The sequence below is a fragment of the Cyanistes caeruleus genome, chromosome 5 (genome assembly GCF_971803275.1).
Source record: "Cyanistes caeruleus chromosome 5, bCyaCae1.hap1.1, whole genome shotgun sequence".
NCBI classification, from domain to species: domain Eukaryota; kingdom Metazoa; phylum Chordata; class Aves; order Passeriformes; family Paridae; genus Cyanistes; species Cyanistes caeruleus.
The window spans coordinates 13,388,567-13,402,720 of record NC_141705.1 but is presented as its reverse complement, the minus strand read 5'-3'; the positions used below and the strand labels follow the sequence as shown (position 1 = coordinate 13,402,720).

The 14,154-nt window shown below is 36.4% G+C and overlaps 1 protein-coding gene across 4 annotated transcripts in view; it reads left to right on the top strand.

Annotated features, from left to right (window-relative positions):
- The window catches only part of SLC2A9 (solute carrier family 2 member 9), a 103,612-nt gene that overhangs the window by 68,733 nt on the left and 20,725 nt on the right, over positions 1 to 14,154 (top strand). For all 4 annotated transcript variants that reach the window (XM_086889104.1, XM_086889103.1, XM_086889105.1 and 1 more), the window contains 2 exons: positions 1,074 to 1,175; positions 3,688 to 3,763. In XM_086889104.1, the coding sequence (XP_086745230.1) occupies positions 1,074 to 1,175; positions 3,688 to 3,763 (178 nt within the window). The remainder of the gene's footprint in view (positions 1 to 1,073; positions 1,176 to 3,687; positions 3,764 to 14,154) is intronic.

The window sequence follows — 14,154 nt, the reverse complement described above, 5'->3', positions numbered from 1 at the left end:
CGTGGGTGTCTCTGTACTTTGATTTAACACATTTCATCTAGATGCTCACAGTGGAGTGATGTGTGTTGTTTCCCAGAATTAAGGGTATTAGTCCAGATTTCATTTTAGTCGCCCATTTTATTTTTTCCTCAAAGGATGTATAGAAGTCTCCACTAAATAATGATATGGCAAACAGTCGTGTGATTCTGATTTTAACTTATTTCAAGTGATACATTTTAATCTCCAAAAAATTATTCTGTTTTTCTCATAAGAAAGCCAAGCGTAATTAGTAATTTTATTAGTTACCAATATGAAAAGTACATCAGCTGTTATGACAAAATACATATTAGCCTATTTTAATGAGTCAGACCAGCAGAGTTTCGAGTTACAGCTTTTTAAGAAATTCTTCATTGTGTTTTTCTCTAGCAGATAAGTATTCAGATTTTGTGATTTATATTCAGATGTTAAATATAAATTCAAAATGGGTGTAACTGCACAAGTATCAGTGTTAAAATCACTTGTCTGAGCGAAGTTTTCTGCTGCATGGATTTCTTTTGTTTGGATATTCTAATTACAGTAATTATCAAAAAAAAAAGACTAAATACTTAGTCTATATTTGAGAAAAAAAAAGTTAAAATAGATTTTGGTTTAATTAAGATACATTTTATGCTAAAAATATTTAAATCTCAAATTTTAAGTATTTTAAGCTTAAATTCAGAGAGATGTTGAAATTAAGAAACAGTCAAAATGCAAAAGCAAGAGACTAATTCACTTCAACATACTGACAATTAAAAATTGCATATTGTACGAACATTGCCATAGAAATTTAATGCATATTTATAAGCCATTCAAACAATGAACAATTTTTTCAGTGGCCTCAGATAACCATACCAGGCTGACTTGTTTTTTCAAACATGTTAAATTTTGTAAACATAATTGTGAGCACAGTTATGAACGTTGTAGCTTATGAATAGTGTACAATCAACCCTCATGGTTGTAGTTTTGATCTTCCTATTTACTAGGAGAACATATTTCATGGTCCAAGTTATTCAGTGTTTTCTCAGGAAAGTCAAATGCCACTTTTTGTTTTCCAGGGTTTAGTTATTGAGCGGCTTGGACGCAGGCCTCTCCTCATTGGAGGTTTTGGGTTGATGATCGTCTTCTTTGCCGTACTCACTGTCTCCCTGACTCTGCAGGTAACACTAGGGCCACTGCACATTTTTACTTTCTTTTACCTGTTTCAAACATGCTTGATATTGGTTTGTTTCTACATTCCTGCATAAGCCAATCCTCTTAATCAGTTTGGCATAAGGAATGAAAGGTCTCTTTTACTAATTTATGAATCTGTTTGCTTAAAAACTTTAGCATTAAAAAGCAACAGAATCTTTCTCACATTCTCACATTCAGACTCTTTAATTCAAAGATTTATGCATATCATGAACTATTATGAAGACAATTTTACCAACAGTTGAATAAACAGTATACCCATATTCTGTGGGTGTATCTTTGTTTGTAATTCACTGCCTCTGAGATTTCTCTCATGCTTTATATGTCATTCCTATTTTAGGTTTGGAATTTTTTGTTAGTGAAAAATTTCCACGTTTGATTTTTCCTTCAAGTAACTTTTCTGGTATTTCTATAAGCAATATAAAGACTTATCCTTTGGAGAATATTTGGCCTTAGAAAAAAGATGGGAATAGACATTTTAGTAGGGCCTGCTGTGATAGGTCAAGGGGTAATAATTTAGAAATAAAGCAGGGTAAATTTAAGTTAGATATACGGAGGAAGTCTTTTGCAATGAGGGAGGTGAAGTGTTGGAACAGGTTGTCCAGAGATATGGTTGATGCCCCATCTCTGGAAACATCCAAGGCTAGGTGGGACAGGGCCCTGAACAAACTGATTTAGTTGAAGATGTCTCTGCTCATTGCAGGTGGATTGGAACTAGATGAGCTTTAAAGGTCTCTTTCAATCAATGTTTCTATAATTCTAAGTTATCAGATGCTATTAGCACTCAATTCCCCAGGTGTTTCAAATTAACAGAGAATTTATTAAACCAGTTTTAACTCTGGCCCTGAGTAATTTTCCTTGTTTGGCTTCATCTATATAATAATGTGGTTTGTTTATGCTCCTAAGGACTTTAGAGAACCAAAACTGATTTTTGCAATGGCATGGGTTTGAGTGGTGTTTCATCAAGGCATTTTCCTGCTGGTTTTGATTCATGAGTGGTGTCATTAATCTGACTTCCAGGTCTTGTTTCTTCTTTGAAGGGAGTCAGTAAGTCAGGCTGACTGGTAGGTCTGTGCCATGCCACTGCTGTTTTATTTGATTTACCTGTGTGTACATCACAATAAATCTTTAGTTCACACACCTGCCAGGGCAGCTGTAAGACAGCTCTCCTCCTGAAGGGAGAAGTTATTACATATTTTGTATGCCAAGTGAAAAATTCCCTTCTGGATCTTTTAAAGCCAGGTTGGGTGTGTGAAGACCTCCAGCTGGTTTAAATCCCTGAAGTCTGAATGCCTTTCAGTTTCACCTCCTTTCAAAAGGGTCTCAATGTATTAAGTATTAGAGATTTGCTTTGAACAAAGGATCATGGTACAAATAGGCTTAATCTCAGAGGAAATTTATATCTACTCCATATTTACACCTTCTCGTTCTCAGAGACCTTGGATTTGCTTCCAGACAAGAACCCTAGATTGTGGAATTTTGATAGATCCACAACCCTTTTGGTTAATGTTAATGTCCAGGAAACCATGGTTTCCATATAACTAAGGAAATAACTCACACTAGAAGAGAAAAAGTATCAGAATATGGGGGCCTTTCCTTAACACTGAAAAAAAATTGATCTACTTTCAATTAGAAGAACTACTTTCTTTAGCAAGAATATTTTTACAATCCCACTCAAGGTGCTGATAGTACACTTACATGTATATTAACAAAATTCAAAAATAGCAAAATTCAAATAAAAATATTATTCACACTTTATTATGGTAAAACTCCACCTGTGGGACAGAGAAAGAAACGGGCATCCATGGATTTTTCTCATCTATTAGTATTAGAATCAAGCATTCACAAAGATGATTAACAAACAGAGACCTGCAAACTCCACAGGAATTGCCCTCGTATTTCAAATTCCTGACATTTAGAGGTCTCACTAGATAAAAATCTGCTTAGAAGTAGAGGAAAGGTAATATATATGACCTTCCTTGTCTGCAATATCAGATTACAGCTGAAAAGTCCTAGACTGTGGCTTTCCCATGTTTTGCCAAGGTTCAGATACCTGGTTCTTCTACCAAATGTCAGCCTGCTGTGCATTTAGCCAAGCCTTTGACTGGTGAATGTTGAACCTCCAGAGCCATTCTAGATGCTCTTTTTAAACATGACTGAAATACCTGAGGTGGAGGGAGGTGCTGGATGTGTTCAGTCTTCCAGGCTGGCTTGAACTTTAGCACAAGCTGTGATTTTTTAGAGTTCTGATTCTGTGGTACATAGCTTGTCTAGTGTTTCTCTACAGGGATTTCACAGAGACCAAGGCCTTTAAATACAAATCATTGAATAAGGTTCTACAGAAATGCTGTGATTTTCTAAAGTAACCCCAGACTATATTCTGAAATATATCAAGAATCATGGAAAACACTATTTGTGAGGTTTTAAAAATATTTCTGATGTGTACAATATGTTTGAAATCAATGTCTTTTATCTACCCAGAGCTCTGTGCATTGGCTTCCTTACCTCAGTATATTTTGTATCCTTGCAATCATTGCATCATTCTGCATTGGACCAGGTATGTCTATGTCTATTTTTTCATGTTTCTTTGTACATCTAAGGACGGGTATTTTTTGCACTGGCATTATGTTAGCAAATCACTTATACAGAACTTCACTTTGGCAGCAAGCCAGAAAGTAAGACTTTTGTTCCCTTGAGCTTTTGGAGCTTTTTTTTTAATGCACTATTTATTGCCTCTTTTTCTTTGTAAGGAAATTGACATTAAACATTAATCAGCTGTTTATACATCTTCACCACTGAAGTGGTCTAATTGATTGATTGTGGTTTATTTGGGGAAGAGTTGCTGATGTTTGATGTGACTCTAATGAAATGCTGCTGTAATTCTGTGGATCCTCTTTTGAAAAGCTGAGAAAAAAATACGCTGCTTTAGAGAAAAATGGGGAGAAGACCAAGGTATTTCTTTTACCCTTGTTTCTGGGAAAAGGGTTTGTCACTAATTTCTGTCCAAAACACTGTGAAAATACTGAAAAAAAATAGCAGTGCCTTTGTCCTTCTGTAAGGACAAATCTCAGTTCAGCTAAGTCCACTGTACTGCTGACATATGTTTCTTAGACTGAGACAGGGGAGTGGGTGTTAAACAATTCTGTGGAATACAACTTTCCTTGAATTTTAAATACCTTAAGAATGTCAAATGTTGACTTGAAACTTCTTTAAAACTTCCTTTCTGGTGTTTTATGTGGCTCAGAGGTTTAAGTGCAGCTGCATGCTGTCTATGCATGCTATGCATGCTATGGGTTTTTTTTAAATCTCTGTTGAAACAAACTGATTACAGATATGTTCCACCAATTTTTAGAACTTGAAGATCAATATGTTCTTACATGATATATTTCCAGCATATGAAGATTAACCCTCTGCTTTTCTTCTTCACCTCACCAGTCTTCAAAACGGATTCTAGTGTTCTTCGTTTGGATTCTTTCTCTTTACTGATGTTATTCAGGATTTGTGTTGTACTTCACAATCTCTTTGAAACAAAGTGTCTGCAGATACATCCAGGACAAGCAGCTAGTGTTAGAAATTACTTGCTTTTTTTTCTACAGAAATTCATTAAAATTAAAGCTTTGGTTGTGTTTTATACTGTGCTCAGTGTTGTTAAAGCCAAAGAACATTAATAGTGTACCAGTAGATACCTAGCTGGCCTTTCCACTTTTCCTCTGTGTGTTCAGACATTTCTCATATCTGACAATAGTGGGAGTATGCAGGTAGCACTTAACATTGAATTGCTTTTAATGAAAATCTCAGTATCTGACTCTTCAGCTGTTGAGAAGAATCATATTCTGATATCTCTGCAAATGAATAGTAATATTTTAGCTGACTTTGATGGGGGCTGACTTAGCTTCAATGAAACTTCTCTGTTCTCTTCAGAGGTGCTTAGGAAATCTGAACTACTTTTCTACCTTTTAGCTGGACACCTTCCATTATTAGCAAAGTTTTAGGATGATTGAATAAGAAGAGAGCATATATATTTTTTTTCTGAGCAAAGAAATTATTACCAAGAAGTCCATTGTATCCATTTCTTTTTATATCACAAGGCATAACTCAATAATTGAGTGCAATTACTTTGTTAAGTTTTGTCCCCCTTTCCTTGTCCAGGAAAGAAAGACAACAACAGCCTGTGACAAGTCCATTGGAGAGTCACCATGTCAGTGTCAGGAGACCTGTGAGAAGGGACTGGGTGAACTGGACTTGTCCAGCCTGAGAAGAGACAGCTTTGGGGGCCTAAGAGCTGTGCCACTGCCTGTGAGAAGGGTGTTGCAGAGCCAGTCTCCTGCTGCTGCATGATGAGGTGCTTGAGAGGCAGAATGCAGGTGTTAAAACAAGAAAGATGCAGAGAGACTGTAAGGAAAAGCTTTTTGCTTCCAGGCAGTCGAGCAGGCTACCAAGAGTACTGAGTCCCTAATTACTACACAAAGATAAAAACTGAATAGATTGTACTGCTGTTTTTTGCAGTGATTGTAGGGAAGTGTCCAGAGCAAAATACAAACAGGGAAAGTAGGTGATACATTTTTAGAGCACCAGTGCAATTTTTTTCCAACTTAGGGTCTTTCTGCAGCATAGCTTCTAACACTTTCATAGTCTCCCATGGATTTGTTAAACCTCTGTCTGAAACACCAGAATTTTAGTATTCTTTGGCAAAGAAAACTACATCTCTACTATCTTTAATGCACACATCCTTCGTTAGTCTTTGTGTGGTACCCTCTAGGCCTTGCAGAAACAGAGCAATTGATCCTCTTCCTCCTTTTCAATTTCCTTGTGATCTTGTCAACTTTTACCTTATCAACACAGATTTTTCTGGAATTAAAAGATATTTCTTATTGCCAACTTTTCAGTGATGTTTTATGACACCCCTTTAACAGGAAAATTTCACACTTTGGTGTTCTTTTCTAGCACTCTGGTGGTTTAATGGGACAAGATAGAAGTTCAAGAATAACTTTCCCACCTTGCTGGTAGTAAAAATGGTTTTCCCCAAGAAAATTAAGATATATTCTTTATATTTTTTATACTTTTAGCCTTTTGTAGAAGTTTTGCCATTCATTTGTATTGGTTAAACAGGGGCTATTGTCAAGTAATCCTCAGTATCTTAGTTCCTCCTGTAGTTATACTACAAAAACAATTTGTAATGATTCCATTGGTACAAAACTTAAGCTAGGAAAAATTAATTTATGTTCACTGAGCTATTGGTACTTGTTAAAGATAACAAATTACATGAAGAATTGAATTTATAAAAATACTGCTTTAACTCTCTAGAGCATGAAATTTGCTTCAAAAGTACAGTATTTTCTCTCTTGTTAGAACATCTAATATCTTCTTCATAGCTTAGATGTTGTGTAACCATTTTCTGACAGCATATACATGGGTCCCATCTGCTCCTTTTCACTGAGGATCAGCTGTTACTATAAACTGTGGAGGGTGTTTATTTGTTTCATTTTTCTGAACTCGGTTTTTCAGCTTGCAGATATCTTTGAGGACTGAGACAGTAATGCTAGCAACAGGTATGCTCAGGCATGTGTGTGTGTTTGGTACATCATCATTTTTGTCAAAAGCCAAACAGCAGAAAGCTTTCACTTTCTAAAAATTAAAGGGCCCCTTATGCTTTATACAGTCAATCTGTGATCTGAAAGAAAATTATTTATTTTCTATAGACTGGGGAGCCCTGCTGGTCCAGACAGTTGTTTCATTGTGCCTATTTGTTAATAATATGCAAGTCAAGATATTTGCTGGACCTGAAATAAACATAGGATACATTTCAAATGAAGAATTGTCATCCTGCAAACAGTAAACTGAAAAAAAAAAATGAGGGGATTGGTTCTGACTCCTAAGGAGACAAAAGGCAAAAAGCTGAAAAACAGCTGAGAAAACAAATCAAATAATCTCAAATTAAAGAATTTCAAGATCTGCAGAGAGCATTTGTGCTGTTCAGGTTATACATCATGAGAGAATGCATTGATTTAATGATTTAATGCCTTTCCAGAATGGGTAAATAATGTGCAGCTTCTTGGAAATTTGGATCATGATAGGCAGGTTTAGGTATATGTGAAATGTCTTCCTTATTTGACTTAATATTAATAGGTGATATCTAAGAAAAGAGGAAAACTAGGATTTATTCTCATTTTCTCAGTTAAACCTGTGTGGCTGCCTCTTCATGGACTGAACATTCATGTTCAACTGTGCCTGCAGAATCCATTTTTTTCAGGAAAGATGGTCTGAAATCTGACTTAAACAGAAAAAAGAGAAGCTTCTGCTTATTTTTAGCTATTTTCTTGAATTCCCCATTCACCTATTGTACCTTTACAACAGTTGCTGAACCAGCAAGTGATTTTTGAGTTTTCTGGGATAATTGAAAAATGTGCATTGTAGTTTTAAAAAACCTGCTGCAGATTTTCCCCTTTTAACCCCCAGCCAAAGATTTAAAAAAAACCCAACAACTGAGCACCCAAAAACCGACACAGAATGTGTTCCATCCATTTTCCTGATTTGTCTGCAGGGATGCTGAGCCCACTTGTCAGTGGGTCTGTCATGCATTTTCAGATGAGGGGCTTGCAGGTTTTGGTTTTGAAGTTTTTCCAACTCACATCCTCTGAACCAGAGAATGGCTTTTCTGCCATCTGTCAAGATGTGTCAGATAGTGGAACATGTGGTGAAAAAAAACTGATCAACTGATCAATTGGGGGTTACAGAAACATTGGCATGAACTTCTGGATAACCTTCCTAAATGTAACAAAAAGACAGTCAAGACCTTGAGAACTTGGAAATCTGGCATAAAGCATTTCCATGCATTATCTTTGTATGAAGTGATTTATTGGTATTTGTTCCTTAGAAGCATATTCTGTTTAAGTGTAACCCCTTTCTATCCAGCTTTGTTAAGTAGAGAAGGCACTGCTGCAGAGAAGGGACAGGAAACAGTGGTGGCCATGGTGAGGTATGATGCCTGTCTTTAACTCAATGGAAGGATGGGAGGAGGTGGCAGGAGGTGGACAGTTTTGATAAAATACCTTGCTTTGAAACAATCTTCTTTTACTACCTTCTTTCAGAAACTGAGTAAGTATTGTTGCTTTGAAATCTCTGCAAATTTGCTGGCTCTGGAAACATGGTGCACTGGGGCACTGGACTTCTTTTACCACTGGAAATAAGTAAAAATAACCCCAGACCCTAATTGTGGCAGTAAGATCTGTAAAAAGTGTTTGTGTAGCACAAGTGTGTTGCCCACCTTTTCACCACTGCATCTGGGAGGGAGATCAACCACAAATGGGCACAGGAAGGCATGTGGTAAAATTCCTTCTTCCTAAGAATTCCTTGGAGTCCTTTGGAAAGAAAAAAATCATGTTTTATTACAACAAACAGTAATACTCATGCAAGTTCCAAAAATCTGAGGAGTTGATTTTATATCCATTATCTGATCATAACTCAAGCCATCCTTGTACTGGAAATTTGTGTTATTTTGATGGCACTTGAAGCTTGAGATTACTGATTTTGTTGAAATCTTTTGCATTTTGCCCATTTCTAAGAATGGGACATATAAGCCTGCATCACCTGGAGAGAAAACGAGGCTTAGAGACTCAGAACAGGGTGAGGATTTAAAGATGTCTGAAAAATGCCAGTTAGCTAAGGAAAAATATAAGAATAATATCTCTAAGTATCATATGGAAGACTTCCACATAGTTGATTATATATTATCTAAGTAAATTGTAAGATTGTTTTATATGAACACTCAGTATGCACATTCTTTTACATGTTTTCTTAAAGACCTAATACATCATATTGTCATGCATTGTCTCACTGTATTGTAATGTGAAAAATGCTCATTGTGCTGTCAGGCATCGTGTCATCATTTATGAGATGACTTAGAGCTGAGCATCGGAGCACAAAACTGCTCAGGCAGCAGTTAGCAAAGAAGGGCTGCAAAGAAGGGCCACTGTGAAGGTGAAGAAAATAGATTTATATATGAAAAGATCCAGAATAACTTCACAGTGCCTCACAGAAAAGGCTTAGAATTAAATTCTGCCTGAAAAAAACGAGGATTGTATTTGAACCAGAAGATCTAATATGATCCTGGATTCCTTTATCTTCTAATCTTGTGTTCTTCATTTATCTATCTCTAATTGAGATGTTCGATCCTCTGTATAAAGTCTTACCTTGTTTCTACCTGTCTAAAAGCCCACAGTGTCTGCAAAGATGCACATGTGGCCAGAGGGATTTTCTACCTGGTCATTGCAATAAAATGCAGCCCCTGACTTCATTTCTGTCAATAGCTGCTATTTTTAAATCAGTGGCACTAGAGAGAAGAAAGCAGGAGTCTCTGGCTGTCATACACAGTGGTTTCAGGCATTTTGGCTTTACAGTTGTATGCCATATAACATCTTAGAAGTAGTTATTCTGGTCTTGAGTCCTGGAAGTATTTCTGTGGACAAGTAGCAGTTCCCCACAGAAGTCCTGCTGAGTTCAGTGTAGCACGAATAAAGCTGAATTTAGTGTGATCAGACATGAGTCTGTGTGATTTTACTTAAATTCCTGCTTCTAAAATAGGTTTCTATTTAGTATGCATAAGGATGAAAATCAGATCAGTGGTATGTTTCCAGTCGCGCTCTGATTACAGGAAAGAGAAATCAGTAAAATTCAAACTCGGATGAATTTGAAAAAAAATAGTAATTTTATGGTAGCAAGATCTTCATTTTTCAATTGTTACTTTTTATAGCAATTGCATTTTCTTGTGCAACTGAGAAATATATCAACAAACCAGTCCATTCTAGAACAATCTTTCACTTATGCTTGTCTCTTTTTTGAAAGTTTTATAATATTTGTCATGGCTTATGGGATGTAAGTGAAGTCTTCCCTAACACAGGTGAATACAATGAATACAACTGAATACAATTTTAAAATGACATTATAAGATAAACAAAAGAAAACTCAGAGGAAATCATTGCCCTGAGGTGTATCAGAGATTCTTTGGTATTTAAAGTTTAAATCAGTCCCAGCTCTGACTCTGAATGCCAGCGTGCAGCTGCACTGACAGCAGAGCTGTTGCCATAAAAGGGTCACTTTGAAAGTCATGAGGTTTGTTCAACCTGAAATGTCATGAGTGAAGAAAATAAAAATCAGCTCTTGGATGTGAAACAACCAAAGGTGTGATAGCACACATGTAGACATGAAAGCACTGCAGTGAAAGGCAGCATCAGTATTATTGCCTGATACAGGCATTTACAGAACCTTTGTGTGGTGTTTTACCTTCTCCACTTGGTGTGAGATGTAAAAACTTCTAACACTCATGGCCTCCCACAGAGACATTATGCCAGTCCACTTTGAGAAAGAGTTTCAGCCTGCCTGAGTGCAAAAAAGCCCCTCTCTGTACCAGAAAACTATATGAGGTTAAAAAGAAACATATTGTCCCGTGTTGTTCTATATTTAGTTAAAAAGTAGTAGAAATGAAAAGTTAGGTTAATTTTCAATTTATTTTTTTTTAATTCTATAAACTAGAAATCTTTACAGTCTTTCCATCAGATAGGCATTCTCTGATAATGGCCAAGTAGTTCCTGCACTGGCTATGGAGAGTATTGGTGCAGAAATAACCTTTAGTTTTCCCAGGTATTTAGGAAAAGGCTTGATTTGTTGATAGTTGCAAGGCTTTTGTGGGCACAACAGCAGAATAAAAATATGCTGCCTAAATATCAGTTAAATACTCCAAATGTGAGTTATGGCTCAATTCATAAACTTGTCATAACCTGGAGACAGGCTCAGCTGTACATTTCTGAGGCCTCTGGCCCCATCCCCTGTTGTGACACTCCCTTGCTGTGGGCTGCCATTCATCATCCCAAGAGGTACCCTGAGGGTTGGTGCCTTGCCCTCCTGTGTCAGTGCCATGTCAATGACGTGTCAGTGCTGTGTCAGTGCCGTGTCAATGATGTGTCAGTGCTGTGTCAATGTGTCAGTGCCATGTCAATGATGTGTCAGTGATGTGTCAGTGATGTGTCAGTGATGTGTCAGTGCTGTGTCAATGTGTCAGTGCCATGTCAATGACGTGTCAATGATGTGTCAGTGATGTGTCAGTGATGTGTCAGTGATGTGTCAGTGATGTGTCAATGCCGTGTCAGTGATGTGTAAATGACGTGTCAGTGATGTGTAAATGACGTGTCAGTGATGTGTCAGTGATGTGTCAGTGATGTGTCAATGCCGTGTCAGTGATGTGTCAATGCCGTGTCAGTGCCGTGTCAATGACGTGTCAGTACTGTGGTGCAGGCTGTGCAGCAGCCCTTTTCTGGCTTCTTCACTTCCCTTTTCTGGCTTTCTCTAGAGAAGGAAAAAGCTCCTGCCTACCCCTGGGGGAAAGGAGTATTTTCAACTACTTTACCAAGTACTTGAGAATTTATCTTTTGATTACCTTTGTGTGAACAAATTGATTTTTTAGACTGTTAAGAAATAAGACTAGAATTCCTTTCAATATTCATTGAAATTTATTTTTGGTGGGGGGGGAGGATAACATGGCCTTTGAATATATTAAATACAATGTCATTCAACATATATTTTGGGATTAATACCTATTTTACGTTTTGTTTTATTTCTTCTCTCTTAAAGAGGAGCACAGAGAAAATGCGTAGCTTCTAACAGTTCTGTAGAGAAAGTGATTTCAATTCTTTATAATTAGTGGCAGTTCTAAAGAAAAATGAACCCCTAGTATTTGAAAGGTAATTGTATCTGTTGAATAAAGGAGTTGCTGGAGGTGACACCTGGAGTTCGCAGCAGCAGGAAAACTTATGAACTTTATTCTGCTAACAATAGATTTTTACAAATTATCTTAATTGAAGCTTTCAAAATGTGAATACTTTGACACTTGACAGCACTCCTCCTACCTGAACTAGCTTTTCCTGAATGATCATTAATTACTTGCTGATAGCTCACAACTCCTAGCCTGAAGAAATTTATTGCTGCAAAAATGCACCCATGTGTTTTAGAGGTTCATGTAACCATGAAAAAAAAAATTTATTCAAAAGCTGTGTAAGTGACCTAGGTACATTATTCAGATTAATATGGATTGGATATGGAAAGCCTAGTAAAAAAACCCAAAAACCAAAACTGCTTTTTTCTGTGAATTTGTATAAAACAGTTATATTTGCAAAAGTGCAAACTAATAAATACATAGAACAGTACATGTAGAATTAAGGCAATACAAATATTTTATTTCCCTTATGCCCAGGCACAATGCACAGCAAAGAAAAGTTTTTCTGTTCATCTCATCTATTTCTGACTAATCTCCACAGCTAAGATCTAAATGCAGAAGTTTATTAGTTTGATGTTGCAACAAACACATCTCTAGAGTCCAGAGAGTGTTCCTTGGTAGCCAAGGTGCTGCGTAGAAAGATGAATAAACATCAGTGACAGACTTTCAGAGGAAAAACACAGGTCAGGAGAACTGCATGGACAAGGGTAATCAGTGTCAGTTTGACCAAGCAAACAGTCAAAGCAGTCAAAGTTGTTTCCTTTAAATCTCCAGGTGTTATCTGTCCTACTCCAGAAACTTCACTTTTTTGGAAACTCTGAGTTATGCCTTTGGTAACCTCATTCTGAGTTTCATCAGAAAGAAGCCTTATATAGTTCATCACAGCGAGCCTGTTACTTGTCTTCAGCTGGTACATCTAGTCAATGTGCATCTTCTGAGTCTCTCTTCCTTTTCCTTTCTGTTTATTAGCAAGCAGACACTGCTATTTGTTTTATTTCTTTTGGTTATTGGCCACAGTAAGGAAAATATTTCTTTGTTACTATCTTACATTCATTAGTTCTACAATTATTGCTTGTCATACTCCGTTCACCATCCTGTAGCAGCAACCAATTTCTTCAATTCCTAAAAACTTCAACAGTTTCCAGAAATCATAAACAGTGAAGACATGGTCGTTACCCACCTTAAATAGGAGAAAGACAAGGAGAACTCTTTGGTTCCAGATTCTCTCAAAATTTTTCCCACTATTTTTACTGTTGCCATCCTTCAGGATGAATGCAGATATACAATGACATAACCATGCACTGATAGCATGAATATTTTTTTTGTTAAAATATAACGACTTTTCAAGATTGCTTTAGCCTGGAGATTCACAACCAGCAGCATTTTGTGCTAGTGGTCTGTTAACTTGAACTCCTGATGGGAAATCATGTCTGATATATTTCTTTCAGAAGATTATCACAGAAGTAATAAGCCTAGAATAGACAGGGGTTGGGTTTTTTCTTCTGTTCAATCCTTATACAGTACTGTGACTCTATGAATATTTCTCTTACTAGGACTGAACACAGTTGAGAGTCTTTAATTTGGCTATTTCCACACTGCTTCCATCTGTATAGTGGATGAATACATAAGGGATACTTCTGTGCTTTTATTAAAGTAAAAACTCTCTCATCATTGATCTCATCATTGAGATAATTGGTTTTAACAATTTCATATGAAGAGAGTGCCTAATCATCATTGTTACTGAGAATAATTATAAATGTAATTATATTATATCAACTCATACCTCAGTTAAAAAAATTCTTCACATTTAAATAGAACAGCAAGTTGGGCTGTAATTAGGGTTGTGATGTTATTAAGTGGATATGAACACATGTCAGAAATTAGTAAAAGACTATTAACTATTTATGTAATTATAAGTTAAGTGTATTTTTTTAATTGCATTTTATTCCTTGGTAGCTATGTAGTGTTGTAATTGTGAAGCAAAAAAATGTTGCCAAGAACCACAGGAGAAATTTAATGTTGATGTTCAGTTTCTACAAAAAAAAGCCAAGACCAAAAAAAAAAAAAAGTCAAACAACAATAATAACGACAACAAAAAACCCCCACCAAATATTCCAGTAGACCAAAATTGTTCCCAAAAACAAAAAAAACAATGTACTTGTTTTGTTCAAAATTTGCCAAAA